A 14,147-nucleotide genomic window follows, 5' to 3' on the forward strand; every position below is an offset into this window, starting at 1 on the left:
GAGGGCAAGGATTGGCAAAGAGAGAAAGGGACGTTGTGGGCTCTGCAATTCGGGATTGGGTCCAAGTGACAACTGATTGTGTGACCGAGGAGAGACTCCAGGCCTCGGGATCGCAGCTGGGGGGGAGGGAGGGGAGGAAATTGGTGGGCAGAATGGGGCGGGGCATCGGAGGGGCGGGGCCAGAGGGCGTCGAGGGGCGGGGCCGTGGGCGGAAGCTGCGGAGGGGCGGGGCCAGCGGGCGGGAGCGGGCCACACTGCGCCAGCGCGGAGAAGCCCAACAGGTTTCCATGGCGCCGAGCACCCACGCGCCCAAACCGCCGGGCACCGGGCAACTGTCTCGGGCCCCACCGGAACCGGTCACCCACCGCCGCCCGCTAGCAGAGGTTCCTGCGGCCCCGATCTCCCCGCACACACACACACCTCGCCGACATGGGCGACCTGGAGCTGCTGCTGCCCGGGGAGGCTGACGTTCTGGTGCGGGGTCTGCGCAGCTTCCAGCTGCGGGAGATGGGCTCCGAAGAGTGAGTTGGGGGATCTCGGGGCCCCGGGGAGGAGGCGCCTTCCCCCGGCCGGCCCCGCTCCGGCACAGGCCCGCGCCCACATGCGCACACACGCACCCTGCGGCAGGTGGAGCCAGCAGCACGAGCACCTGGAGAAGCTGAACATGCAAGCCATCCTGGACGCCACGGCCAGCCAGGGAGAGCCCATCCAGGAGCTGCTGGTCACCCACGGCAAGGTAGGCCCGGCCCGGGCCCGCCCCGCCCCCGGACCCCTGGGGCCTCGCAGGTGCCCCCCGTACCCACCGGAGCTCCATCTCCAGCCCTCATTGCTTGCTTTAGTTATTATTACTATTATTATTTAGTTAGGGTCTTGTACAGACCTCTGTGTTGTCTTACGATGCCTCCCACATCGCTGGGATTACAGAGAGAAACCACCACACCCAACTTTCTGCTGGGATGGGATCCCACCCACTTTTTGCGGAGGCTGACCTTGATTCTCTGATTCCCCATCTCCGGGGCTACGGGAATTACAAGCATGAGCCACCTGTATCCCCTCCCTTTTCTTTCTTTCTTTCTTTTGTTTTGCCAAAAGATATAGATATATCTATATCTATCTATCTATCTATCTATCTATTTATCTATCTATCTATCTATCTATCTATCTATATATCTCCCAGGGTGGCTACCATAGCAAGACCCTGGGAGTATGCTGGTGTATGCCTGTAATTCCTCCTGCCTCCCTGCTCGAATAACAGGCATACCTCTGTCCCCCATACCTTTGCTACATTTCCCTTTGTGCCTCTACTGAGCAGGGCCCAGGCATGCCGGGCCTGGGGCTGGGAGTGGATTGATCAGGAAGACCATGGCTCCTAGAATAGACTAAAGGAAGCACCCAAGAGCTAAAGTCACAGTGAACTGACTGCAAGCCTCTCACCAATGCGGAGAGGAGATGCAGCAGGGGTGGGGACCAGGGATGTTAGAAACCAGAGGCCATCCTGGCTGTGGCATTGGCTAGGGGATGGTACTGGTCCATAACATGAGATATAACACTTGACAGTTGGTCTTTCCAAAAAAAAACAAATAAAAGCAGAGCCCACTGCTAGGGTATGGGGGTAAAGGACCCCAAGTAAGAGTGAGGCCAAAGCATACAAAGACAGGACAAAAAGGACAAGATCAGGAGACTTAACCTTAAAGGATGCTTAGATGAGAGAGGAGGGAATAAAAATACAGGTACAGGGAGGGCAAGGTAGTCAGAACACAGCAGGAACCATTGACAAGAAGTGTGGAGAATGTTTCTACCCAGATAGAGAGGGCAGCTGGAAATGAAGGTCTAAGGCGCAAGGGACAAGTTGGGAACAGGTACTTATGAGGCCTAAGAATATCTAGGGGCCAGGGCTGGGAAGGTGGCTTAGTGGTAGAGTGCTTGCCTGGCATGCCTGAAGCCCTGGGTTCGATTCCTCAGTACCACATACACAGAAAGAGCTGGAAGTGGCGCTGTGGCTCAAGTGGTAGAGTGCTAGCCTTGAGCAAAAGAAGCTCAGGACCCATGCCCAGGCCCTGAGTTCAAGCCTCAGGAGGAAAATCTAGGGACCCAGGGGAAATTAGAGAGCTAAGCTGGGCCATATGAGAGATGAGAGGGCCGGCAGGCTGAGGCAGGCCCACCTTCTCCTTCCCTTGGTCCTTTCCCCTGCTCTCCAAAGACCCCGACGTTGGTGGAAGAGCTGATTGCAGTGGAGATGTGGAAGCAGAAGGTGTTCCCTGTGCTGTGCAAGCTGGAGGACTTCAAGCCCCAGAACACATTCCCCATATACATGGTGGTGAGCGAGGGCCCTGGCTTCCACCCTCCCGAGCTCCCTGCCCTGAGAGGCGCAGGTGGTGGTGCCTAGCTCTCCATGCAGCCCAGGCCTGGTCCCTCTCTCGACAGGTACACCATGAGGCCTCTATCATCAACCTCCTAGAGACAGTGTTCTTCCACAAGGTAAGGAAACACAGTGCTTCCCAGGGGCTGCTGTGCCCGGCCAGGGCCTGGCAGGTTGTGTCTGGGTGGCGAGAGCATCAGTGAGTGTCCCCGGCTCACACCCCCTCCCCCCCCAGGAAGTGTGCGAGTCAGCAGAGGACACTATCTTGGACCTGGTGGACTACTGCCACCGCAAACTGACACTGCTGGTGGCCCGGACTAGCCGTGGAGTCCCCTCTGAAGAAGAGGAATCCCAGGACAGTACCCCGATGCAGGTGGGCACTGGCAAAGCCCAGAGATGGCACAGCCAGGAGATGCCACACGCAGGCTGAACACGGCCCTCTCCCACCTGCAGGAGCTGCAGAAGCAGGCAGAGCTGATGGAGTTTGAGATTTCCCTGAAAGCTCTCTCGGTGCTGCGCTACATCACAGACTGTGTGGACAGGTGGGCAGCCCCCAGGGCTTGTGGCCTAGAGTGGACAGCTGCAAGATTCAGCCCGGAATCTCCTCTCACCTCTCTCCTCCTTACCTCTGTCCCCAGCCTTGCCTTGAACACCTTGAGCCGCATGCTCAACACTCACAATCTGCCCTGCCTCCTGGTGGAACTGCTACAACACAGTCCCTGGACCCGGCAGGAAGAAGGTACGGTCCTTCCCTCCTGCCCAAGCCCCTAGCCCTGTTCCTAGGACCTCCCGCGGACTAATGGAAGCAGGCAGCGTTTACACAGGCAGGCAAGCCTGCCCTGGAGCCTTCAAAGGACCAGGAGAGACCTAGACCTTGCTCTGTGGCAGCCCAGGCCTACATAGCCACTACCGAGGACTCAGCACTCTTGTGGGGCCAGGGACAGCACAGCCCGGCAAGTCCTGTAGCCCGGCGTCCCTCACAACACAAGGAAACGCTTGCCCCCCTATTAGTTGGTTCTTCTCCCCAGGCACGCTGCAACGATTTGAGGGGGGCCGCTGGCAGACAGTGGTCCCCTTGGAGCAGCAAAAGCTGAGCAAGCTGGATGGGCAAGTATGGATCGCCCTGTACAACCTGCTGCTGTGCCCGGAGGCTCAGGCCCGCTACTGCTTCACAAGCTTTGCTAAGGGGCAGCTGCTCAAGGTGGGGGAATCCCCCCCACCCCTGTCACGGCACAACCCCAGACGTCCATACACCATACCTCTGCCCACTCACCTCCACCCCTCCTCTTTCCAGAGGCGTCACGTGACATAAGCCAGTGAGCATAAGCCCCATAAGATAACTCCAGCCCGGGCCCAAGCCCCCCCCCCCCCCCCCCGCCACCTCTGGCCAGCACCCATGTCACACTGGCTATCCTTGCAGCTCCGGGCCTTGCTCACAGACACGCTACTTGATCAGTTGCCCAACCTGGCAGACCTCAAGGATTTCCTGGCCCACCTGGCACTGGCAGAAACCCAGACCCCCAAGAAGGACCTGGTATTGGAACAGGTAGGCACCGGAACCACTCACCGTGAGTCACTCCAGGCCCACTGTCCGCTTTGCTAGCTCCTTCCTTTCCTTGTCCATTCCTCCTCCATAGATCCCAGAAATCTGGGAACGGCTGGAACGAGAAAACAAAGGCAAGTGGCAGGCGATTGCCAAGCACCAGCTTCAGCATGTGTTCAGCCCGTCCGAGCAGGACCTGCGGCTGCAGGCACGAAGGCAAGGCCTGAGGAGCCCAGCAGGAAGGGGGGAGATGGATGTGGTGAAGGGTGCCTCTGTGTCACCCTTCCTAACTGGTCCCCCAGGTGGGCTGAGACCTACAGGCTGGACTTGCTGGAGGCCGTGGCTCCCGAGAGGCCGCGCTGTGCCTCCTGCAACTCAGAGGCCTCCAAGCGCTGCTCAAGATGCCAGAATGAGTGGTACTGCTGCAGGTGAGGGGACCCCCAGACCCCAGCCCTGGGGCCCCCCCGCGGGAACCCCAACCCCCCGCCCAGGAGCTCACTTCCGGCCTGCTTTGCCCGCAGGGAGTGCCAGGTCAAGCACTGGGAGAAGCATAAGAAGGCTTGCGTCCTGGCCGTCCACGGTGACAGGGCCAAGTGAAGTCGGCAGCCGCCGAGAGCCAACCAAGGCAACCTTCCCCTAAGGCGCCCCGGAACCTCAGAACCTCGGTCTGCCCTGCCAGAGGCGGGTTCCTGGGCAGTTCGTACCGCGCAGGCCAGGTGGAGCTGCCGGCCCCTCTCCGAAGCCCTTCCTCCGGGAGGGGGGTCCTCCTCCCCCTTCGGGCGCCACCCGGTGGCGAGGTGGAGGGTGAGGGCGCGAAGCCCGGACCGGTGCGGGGAGATCGGGGCGGGATGCGGTGACCCTCTTTCCTCTAGCACAGTAAAAGCAACCCCCAGGAACGTGCCTGTCTCCGGTGTGGCGGCCCCGCGTCCCCCACGTCGCACTGGTGGGGAGGGACGCGCGGGGAGCGCGCGGCCCCGCCCCTGTCCCCGGCCTTCGGGGCGGCGCCCCGGGCCTCGGCCCGCCCCGCGCGAACGCCGAGGCCGCGGGACACCCCCCCCCCCCCCCCCCCGCTCACCGGGCCATGTCCACGGAGCCGGAGCTGATCGAGCTGCGGGAGCTGAGCCCCGCGGGGCGCGCGGGCCCCGGCCGCGCCCGGCTGGAGCGAGCCAACGCGCTGCGCATCGCGCCCGGCCCCGCGCGCAGCCCCGCGCGCAAACACGTCCCGGGGCGCGGCCACCGCTTCCAGCCCGCGGGGCCCGCCACGCACACGTGGTGCGACCTCTGCGGAGACTTCATCTGGGGCGTCGTGCGCAAGGGCCTCCAGTGCGCGCGTGAGTAGCTGTCCCCGCACGCCGAGAGCCGTCCAAGGGGCCGGGACCGGACCCGTCCCGCGGATCCGACCTCTTACCCCCTGCCCTGTCCCAGAGCAGAGCCCGGGAGCAGGCCTGTCCCTAGCTTCTGGTCTTAAGTTTGGCCCTTAGAAAGCCTTTGTGCTTCCTCTCCTCTGAGCCTCTTCCCCATAACTCACTCACCGGGTTCCCCCCAGAATTCCTGGGGTGAAGACGCTATCCACCTAGGACAAGGGCCTGTAGAAAGAACCTAGGGTGGGCTTCCTGCAAGCAGGGATTGTGTTGGGTATATATTTAGTAGGTTCCTGTATTGGGGCCCAGTGAACCAGGGGCTAAAACATGGAACAGTCACACTGACAAATTGGTCCTTCTGCACTCCTGGGAATCACCAGCAAGCAGAAATTTGCTGGCTGTACTCCAACTAGAATCACCAGGGAACCTTTATAACCCTCCAAACCTGGTTATGCTCGGGTTCTATCTCATGAGCCTACCTTAGACCTGTAAAGTCGATTGCTGGAAGTGGGCCACAGGCATCAGTAATTAAAAAGCAAAAACCTCTCCAGCCCATTCTAATGGGCAGCCTGATTTGAGAACCAAGTGCTTTGGTCTATAAAGGAATTTAGGGATGGTGCCTTAGGCCTGTGTATGGATGGAGACCTCCTCATGGACTAGAGGGGCATGTCACAAATTCAGCTGGTGAAACACAGGAACTTGTGACAGCCGAAAGCATGAACAAGAGCAATGTTCTTTAGAAGAAATAAAGCAGCTATGGAGATGACAAACAGGATAGTTCAGATATCTTAACAAAGATGTAAAGACAAGGGAGAACTTGAAGGTGTGGCTCAGGGGGTGGATGGAAAAAGCTGAGACAGAGCTCAGACCAGAACTTCAAAATGAAACAAAAAAAATTAAAGACAAAGAACCAAGTATGAGTTTGGGGTTTTGCCTCAAACAACTGAGTAATAGTGGCAGTTTGTGCTGAGACGGGGAACCCTGGTCAGAGCAGGGTTGAGGTGGAAAGTGGGTTACAGTTGATGTCTTAAGACGCCCAAGGCCTCGCCGTAGGATTTGATCTAAGATGGGTGGGTGGGTTTGGCTCTGGGTGCAGGGCTGGCAGTTTCAACAGCAGGGAAGTCATCAGGTGAGCCGTGAGTATCAAGACATTAGATCTGGCAGTTGAGACAGAACCAGCAAAGGAGCTGAGCAGGAGGAGGAGGAGTCGCGGGGAAGCGGGGGGGAAAACCTGGAGAATGAATGGGGTCCCCCTGAGCGCCAAATGACGTCGAAAACCAGGTGAGAAGGAAGGAGGCACCGCTGACAGTCTGCCCTAACTAGGGCAGCTTCCTGGAGGGAAGGGCAAGGAGAGGCGACCAGACAAAATAAAGTAGGCGGATGGATGGATGTGCCCCAGTGTGTGGGGAGACTTATCTACCGGAGGGCGCCGTAGGTCGAAGGTTTTTGTTCTCTCCAAATAAGTGGGTGAAGAGGGAAAGTTCTGCCCCGGGCGCCAGGCCCAGCGCCGGAGACGCAGCCTGGGATCGCGAATGACCCAAGGCTTTGCGGCCAGTGTCCACACACGCACCCCGGGAAAGGAGGGCGCGTGTGAGATGCGAAGCACGCCGGAGCGGGGCCCGGGATGCGGGCCGGCGCCGGGGATGGGGGGGCCGGGCCGCGCCGCCCCGAGCTGAACCGGGGCTCCTCCGCAGACTGCAGGTTCACCTGCCACTACCGCTGCCGCGCGCTCGTCGGCCTGGACTGCTGCGGGCCCCGGGACCTGGGCTGGGACCCCGCCTCGGAGCGGGACACGAACGTGGTGAGTGCGGGGAGGCCCGGGCTCAAGCCCACCGCAGACACAGAGACACACACACACTCTGACCGCATCCGCTTCCGGTCCGCCCCTGGCAGGGAGAGGCGGGGCGAGGACTTGCGCATGCGCACACGTCCCCATACGGTCCCACCGGAAAAGGGAGGGGGGCGCTGGAAGGCGGGCCCTAGGCTGAGCTGCCTAAGCGATGAGGTAATCGCGTAAGACGCCACGTTTGTGGCCCCGCCCACCGGCCCCCACGAGAGCGGCGCCCGGGTCCGGGTTGTCTACGTTTCAATCTTAACGGTTGCGGCGCGGGGGGGTGAAGGGGGGTGCTGGCCTCGGCGCAGGCGCGCACGGCGGACACGCACTCACGCACGCGCGCACGGGCGTTGGCTTGGAGGGCCGGGACGCGTGGGGCCGGAGTGTGTGGCGGGCGGGCGGGCGCGGCGATGGGGGAGGCCGAGACGCCTGCTTTCGAGATGACCTGGAGCAGCACGACCAGCAGCGGCTACTGCAGCCAGGAGGACTCGGACTCGGAGCTCGAGCAGTACTTCACGGCCCGCACCTCGCTGGTCCGCAGGCCGCGCCGGGACCAGGTGGGGGGGGCCGCGCGGGGCCGGGGGCCGCGCGGGGCCGGGGGCCGGGGGGCCGGGGGGCCGGGGGCCAGCCAGCCGCGCATCCCTCCCCGGCAGCCCTGCCTGGGGACTGGAACCCAGAGCTTGGGCAGAGTCCCCGAGCCTCAGGTGCTCAAGGCTACCTCTGGAGCCACAGCTTTTTGGCGGTTCTCTGGGGGCACGGGTGTGGGGGGGGGCGGGGGACACTCACGGGCCTCGTCCACCCAGGCTGGCCTTGAACTGCCATCCTCAGATCTCCCGAGTAGCCGGGATTGGAGGCAGGAGCCCCACCGCACCGGCATCCGGCGGGAACTCCCACTTGCCCCCCCCCCCCAAGGGAAGTGGAGGTGGCGGAGCCCTCGCTGGGAAGTTGGAAATATGTTTTAGGAGAAGATGGAGTCAACCGTCCCCACGCCCCGTCCATCCACATTCACTCCTGGATGGACAGCAGAGTAGCCAGGCTTTGCTGGTCCTGACCTGTTACCAGCTGTTGGAGTGTGGAGCATTTTAACCCCTCATCTTGGGTGGACTTTTGGTTGAAAAACTTTTTTTTTTGCCAGCCTCAGGCCCTGGGCACTGTCCCTCGGCTTCTTATACTCAAGGCTAGCACTGGAGCCACAGCACCACTTCTGGCTTTTTCTGTGTCTGTGGTGCTGAGGAATGGAATCCAGGGCTTCGTGCGTGCTAGGCGAGCACTCTGCCACTGAGCCACATTCCCAGCCCTTTGAGGGTGGACTTTTGGAAAGTAGATTTGGGAATGGATAAGAGAGGACTCTGTTCTGGATGTAAAGCACCAAGAGCATTACCCACGGGAGACAGGAATGCTTGACTGCAATCTAGCCACCCTAGGGTGGGTGGGAAGAGACCCAGGTTACCAGATGAAGTGTGCAAAAGTGTGGCACCAAGACAGCTAAACCTCCTGAAGTGTCCTGGGTGTCCCCATTATTAGATACCTCAGGCCACCAGGCTCAGAAAACTTCCCTTGGGCTGGAATAACTCAGGATTGCTCACACATGAGGACATCACGGGGACCGTGAAATTCAGTATATCTGCCAGCAGTGGGGTAGAATTCTTATTTGAGACAAGAAAATGGGGTTGGATGATGCTTGAGATGAAACTTTAAAAATTCCTTGTGAAAGGGATCCTACTTAGCACCCTAAAGTCTCACACCAGAGCTTTGGGTGCCAGGTTCAAGCATGGAATCCCGGGATCATCTCCAAGACCCTTAGCCTGAGTCTTTTTTTTTTTTTCTTATGGGAAAAGCGGGAAAACTGGAAGACATAAGAGTGCTTGCCTAGCATACAGGAGGCTCTAAGATCAATCCCCAGCACTGGAGTTGGGTAAAGTGAAGCCATCCGTCACTGGGAAGAGTGGGAAGGGGGCTGAGTTGCTGTGGTGCCTAAGAAGGAAAGTTCTACGGCCCTCCTGTGGGGCACTGGGATCCTCTTCCAGCAGGCAGCTCTAGAAGCAGGAAAAAGTGGCTTCCTCCTCTAGATTCCTGACAAGATAGAGAAGTGCCTGTAAGCCAAACTCATCGTTGTCGCTGTGTCGCCGTCGTTGTTGTTGTTGTTGTTGTTGTTGTTGTTGTCAGTCATGGGATTTGAACTCCGGGATTGGGCACTGTCCCCTGAGCTCTTTTGCTCAAGGCTAGAACCCTACCACTTTGAGACACAGCGCCACTTCCACTTTTCTAGTAGCTAACTGGAGATAAGAGTCTCACAGACTTTTCCTGCCCTGGCTGTCTGAGAACTACAATCCTCAGATCTCAGCCTCCTGAGTAGCTAGGGTGACAGGCGTGAGCCACCAGCGCCTGGCAAGCCCCGTGTTTTCTGAGTGAAGGTACTGAGCAGGGCGTACCTGGAGAAGGGAGAAAGCTGGAACTGAGGTCAGTGAGTCCCAGTCCAGGATAACCCAGAGAGGGAAGAGAAGGTCAATGTTCTTACTCCTTGTCTGGAATTCAGAGCTGTCAGAATGAAGAGGAGTGAGCACCATCTATCTGCCTTCCCTGTCCCATAAACTGAATGTTCTTCTTGCCACGGTTCTAGACTCTTCTCAGGGTTCCTCCTAGTCCACCCACTCTCAATCTGGGTACTCCTCCCCATTGAGGTTCTCTTTTTCCTGTCCCAATCTCTGTTCTTAAGCCTGAACATAGCATAACCACCTCCTCTAGGCTAAGAGGACCTTAAAAGAAATGAGGCTCTACACTTTGTTCTTGCCCATCAGGGTTGCCCACTATCCCCAGTATGGTTTCTGCTGGAGTCTTCATTCCCTGTTGCTCTCTTCAATCCAGGAAACATAGAAACAGGCCATGGGCATCTAACCCCACCTCTACCCCAGAGCCTTTTTCCTGTGAAGCCTTAGTCCTCGGCAACACTGCCCCGCCGGCTTGAACCAGTGGGCTTTGAGTGAAGAGCACACTGCTACAATGCCTGTGGCCTCATCTGCCCTCCCACCTGTCCCCATCAGCACTTTGACCGGTTAGGGGTCTCCAGGACCAGCAGCGAGGGGGCCCTGGCAATGCTGCATCCTGCTACAGGAGACCTTGCAGCATTCATTGGTCAGTGGTGATCTCAGCTGTGTTTGTGACACTCCCATTCCTAACAAGCCCTCTCTGACGTCAACAGGAAATAAGGCTGAGGCAGTGGAGCCAAGTGAGTTTCCTAGAAGAATGCTGGTTCCCAGTCCTCACTTCCCTGTCCCATCCGCCACACTGCTGCCAAAAATGCAGTCCCTGGAGGAGGAGGGGGCTGCATGGTGAAACTGAAAACTCCCTGTGTTCAGACAGTAGGGATAAAGACACCCCCCACACACACCCGACACTTGCTGAGCACTTGGAGGATAGATTCTACCGGAAGTTGCCTGTTTGCCTCTGGCAGCTTGGATCCTTGCCTGAAGCTGCCTGCTGTGCAGTTTGGGCCAGAGTTAAATAACGTGTCACCACGATTTCCTCACTGTGTCTGACAAGTATGGGAACCGACTCCAAACCCCACCAAGGGTGCTGGCAGAGGGGGGAAGCTGGCCGCCTCCTCCAGGACAAACCCTGACGCCGGCCCAGCTAGGGTGCTAGACTTCGCTGTGCAGTTGAAATTTATTTTGCTTTTATTTTCTGTGGTTAGGGGGAGGAGGATTTGAACTGAGGCCCCAGTGTATGGCACAAGTGCTTAACCTCATCCCCGAGAAGTGATGACTTTGGAGCGGAAGTCTCTCCTCAGAGTCTCTGGTGTTTTCTCGGCTCCTGGCAGAGGGAAGCTAAATGATCTTGTCTTGGTCATCTCTGTCTATAGCATGCCAAACCCGGAGCCGTGATGGATTCAGGGTGGATGTGGTCAGTGACAGAACCAACATCAGTTGATTTCTAAGGGCTGTCACAGGCTGTTTTTCAAGAGCCTTGTATCCGTTCTGGCCCCGTTGTTTAGGATGAGCCAGTGGAGTGGGAGACGCCTGAGCTTTCTCAGGCTGAAATTGAGCAGAAGATCAAGGAGTACAATAGCCAGATCAACAGCAACCTCTTCATGAGCCTGGTGAGTTGACGGCTGAGAAACGCGCGTGGGGAAGGTCAGGAAGCCAGAGAGCACCGTCAAGGGGTTCTCACATGGGCCCGGATGGGCACCCCGCCTACCCCCAAGTGGACTAAGCTCAGCACCGTCCCACCTCATCTGGAACTGGCTCTCACGGTTTGGTTTGCTTGTTTCTCTCTAGAACAAGGATGGTTCCTACACGGGCTTCATCAAAGTCCAGCTGAAGCTGGTGCGCCCTGTCTCCGTGCCCTCCAGCAAGAAGCCACCCTCCTTACAGGACGCCAGGCGAGGCACCGGGCGGGGCACAGCTGTGAAGCGACGCACCTCCTTCTACCTGCCCAAGGATGCCGTCAAGCACCTACACATCCTGTCACGCACTCGGGCGCGTGAGGTCATTGAGGCTCTGCTGCGCAAGTTCTTGGTGATGGATGATCCTCGGAAGTTTGCCCTCTTTGAACGGTCTGAGCGTCATGGCCAAGGCAGGCTTCCTATCCTTCCCTACCACCCTCTATGAAAGTGTGCAGGCACGTGTCTGTGCATGCAGGGCTGAGGCAGCCAGGCCTGTCTCTGATCATCCATCCTTGTCCCCTTGCCCGGCCTTTAGTGTACTTCCGGAAACTCTCAGACGATGACCAGCCCCTGAGGCTGCGACTTCTTTCGGGACCCAGTGAGAAGGCCCTGAGCTTTGTCCTGAAGGAGAATGACACCGGGGAAGTGAACGTGAGTACAGTCCTCCTTATGTTACAGTCTTGGTTGTCACTGAGTAAGGCTGAGGGGCTCCAGCCACATGAAGCTGGCGGACAAACTCTGCAAAGCCTTTCCAGGAGTGTGAGAGCCTTGTAACTAAAGTGAATGCTTCCAGATCACTTATGTCAGGGCCAAGAGCCTGTTTGAAGAACCAGGAAGAATTGTCTTGGTGTTTTTCTCTTTCCTGGTGCTCAGTACTCTGCAGACTGAGGCATCTGTGTGACTACATGGTGAGCCCAGATCAGATCAAAGCACACAAATGAATACAGCACAGACTCCTTTACAAGAACTGTAAGACTTAACTCTATTTTTTCCCCAACATTTTTTAGGATTAATTAGTTGTACAGGGAGGTTCCATTTTGATATGTCCATATGTGCATATAATGTACTTTCATCAGATTCAGCCCCTCCTTCATGCTCCTTCATTCCACCCCCATTAAGATTTTTAATCTAGTGGCTAGAGAATAGCTCACTGGTAGAGTATGTGCTTAGCATGCACAAGACCCAGAATTTGATCTCCAGCAGGAAAAAAAAAAAAGATGAGCCAAGTGCCAGTAGCTCATGCCTGTAATCCTACCTACTCAAGAGGCTGAGATCACAGTTCAAAGCCAGCCTGGGCAGAAGAGTCCCATGAGACTCTTATCTCCAATTAACCACTCAAAAGCTAAAAGTGGCACTGTGGCTCAAGAGGTAGAGTGCTAGCCTTGAGCTGAAGAGCTCAGGGACAGCGCCCAAGCCCAAAGTTCAAGCCCCATGACCGACAAAAAAAAAAAAGTCTCGACTTTTCTCTCCAGGCTGGCTTCGAACCACGATCCTCAGATCTCAGCCTCCTGAGTAGCTAGGATGACAGGTGTGAGCCACTGACAGCCAGCCCCCCCCCCTTTTTTTTTAATGGCTGGTTCCCAGACATTAGTCCTTTGCAGTTGGATTAGATTCAGAATTGGGAACAACCTGACAAGTCATTAAGGAACATCCATTTGTTGCTTCTCACTTCTCATTGAGGTGACTATTTGTGGGATACGTTTTGTATACAGACTGCTATTGTGGATCTGTAGCACTGACTATTCAGATAAAAGCTCAACATCAGAAAGCCCAAACTGTCCTAGCTTGGGTGAGCATGATTGATGTGCTGCTCTTCTCTGGAGAGGTTCTGCTGGGTGGCTTGTGCCCCTTGCAGCCTCCGCTGCAGCCTGTGTTTCTCCTGCCACCCCTTACAGTGGGATGCCTTCAGCATGCCTGAACTACACAACTTTCTGCGCATCCTGCAGCGAGAGGAAGAGGAGCACCTTCGCCAGATCCTCCAGAAGTACTCGCGTTGCCGCCAGAAGATCCAAGAAGCCCTACATTCCTGTCCATTGGGATGACCCCTTGTACCCCTGGGGGGCAGGAGAGTTGGCAGTGCCAAGAGCGTGCCGTGTGAGTGTGAAAGAGTCCGATGGGCATGAAGAATGAGTATGCATGGAGGTTCTCCCCTGTTGGGGAAATAAGCCCAGAAAACAGCGAAGAAGCTGTCCCCCTGTGTACACCAGTGGGTGTAGCAGGGCACGGCTTGCCGCACCTCAGTTCCTCATGTTCGGGGTCACAGTGGGCCAGGGCTACTCTAGGTAGCAGCAGCTCCAAGCTTGCAGCAGGGGTGGAGCAGACATGAGTCTTACATGTGAGAATCTTGGAGACTCCAAACACAAAAGGGTGGTGTTTGCAGGGATGCGGGCCCTAATCTGTGGGCAAAGGTTTGGGGTCTCAGACAGGGTCTCAGGATAGCCCTAATTAGAGCCACGAGTGGGTGCTCAGAGTAAGGCAGACATGGAGGTAAAAGTCTCTTTATAGTGCCTTATGATTCCCACCTTCCTGAAGTCAGGGAGGGCTGGCTCAGGGCAGCAGCAGTGGGGCAGCACCTCCAAAGGAGGAAGGCCCTGGGCCAGGCTAGGGTGTTGGTGTGAATGAGGGCACTGGGCCAGGCCTATTCTTCGTTTGCCAAAGCTAGGGTTTCTCCCTCAGATGCTTTTAATGAGGTGTGTGAATGTATGTAATGTTTTATGGCCTCAACCAAATGCCTCCTGTGGGGAAATGGATGAGGGATGACAGTCATCAGCAGGGCCTGAGGCCTGAAAGAATTGGCTGAATAAAGATTTTTTAAAATCCTGCATTTGGAATCTTTTATTGTAGCCCCTGATTACAGGTTGGCAGGGTATCTTTGGGGAGGTTGCCTT

The 14,147-nt window shown here is 57.3% G+C and overlaps 2 protein-coding genes across 3 annotated transcripts; both read left to right on the forward strand.

Annotated features, from left to right (window-relative positions):
* The first annotated feature begins 346 nt into the window (after positions 1-346).
* Positions 347-4,797, forward strand: Zmynd10 (zinc finger MYND-type containing 10). Its single transcript, XM_048334998.1, has 12 exons — positions 347-521; positions 628-736; positions 2,201-2,317; positions 2,425-2,478; positions 2,595-2,732; positions 2,813-2,901; positions 2,998-3,098; positions 3,388-3,560; positions 3,780-3,905; positions 3,997-4,118; positions 4,205-4,330; positions 4,424-4,797. Exons 1-12 carry the CDS (start codon positions 430-432, stop codon positions 4,497-4,499), a joined length of 1,323 nt encoding a protein of 440 aa, XP_048190955.1. The 5' UTR covers positions 347-429; the 3' UTR covers positions 4,500-4,797.
* Positions 4,798-4,971: 174 nt separating this feature from the next.
* On the forward strand, positions 4,972-14,070 carry Rassf1 (Ras association domain family member 1). Of its 2 annotated transcripts, XM_048335001.1 has the most exons (6): positions 4,972-5,233; positions 6,958-7,064; positions 11,089-11,193; positions 11,372-11,669; positions 11,795-11,910; positions 13,155-14,070. In XM_048335001.1, the coding sequence occupies exons 1-6, from the start codon at positions 4,984-4,986 to the stop codon at positions 13,299-13,301; spliced, it is 1,023 nt and encodes a 340-aa protein (XP_048190958.1). In that variant the 5' UTR covers positions 4,972-4,983; the 3' UTR covers positions 13,302-14,070. The 2 variants fall into 2 exon arrangements, with proteins under 2 accessions (XP_048190958.1, XP_048190959.1); XM_048335002.1 differs by lacking the exons at positions 4,972-5,233; positions 6,958-7,064 and adding an exon at positions 7,164-7,654.
* Positions 14,071-14,147: the final 77 nt, after the last annotated feature.

This window comes from Perognathus longimembris, chromosome 26, assembly GCF_023159225.1.
Source record: "Perognathus longimembris pacificus isolate PPM17 chromosome 26, ASM2315922v1, whole genome shotgun sequence".
Classification (NCBI taxonomy): Eukaryota; Metazoa; Chordata; class Mammalia; order Rodentia; family Heteromyidae; genus Perognathus; species Perognathus longimembris.

Excerpts from the sequence above, each read along its gene's own strand:
- Rassf1 (XM_048335001.1), top strand. The coding sequence starts at position 4,984 with ATGTCCACGGAGCCGGAGCTGATCGAGCTGCGGGAGCTGAGCCCCGCG. Across the intron at positions 5,234-6,957 it reads CAAGGGCCTCCAGTGCGCGC|ACTGCAGGTTCACCTGCCAC; the intron begins GTGAGTAGCTGT and ends GCTCCTCCGCAG. Across the intron at positions 11,194-11,371 it reads GCAACCTCTTCATGAGCCTG|AACAAGGATGGTTCCTACAC; the intron begins GTGAGTTGACGG and ends GTTTCTCTCTAG.
- Zmynd10 (XM_048334998.1), top strand. The coding sequence starts at position 430 with ATGGGCGACCTGGAGCTGCTGCTGCCCGGGGAGGCTGACGTTCTGGTG. Across the intron at positions 2,733-2,812 it reads AGGACAGTACCCCGATGCAG|GAGCTGCAGAAGCAGGCAGA; the intron begins GTGGGCACTGGC and ends TCCCACCTGCAG. Across the intron at positions 4,331-4,423 it reads AATGAGTGGTACTGCTGCAG|GGAGTGCCAGGTCAAGCACT; the intron begins GTGAGGGGACCC and ends CTTTGCCCGCAG.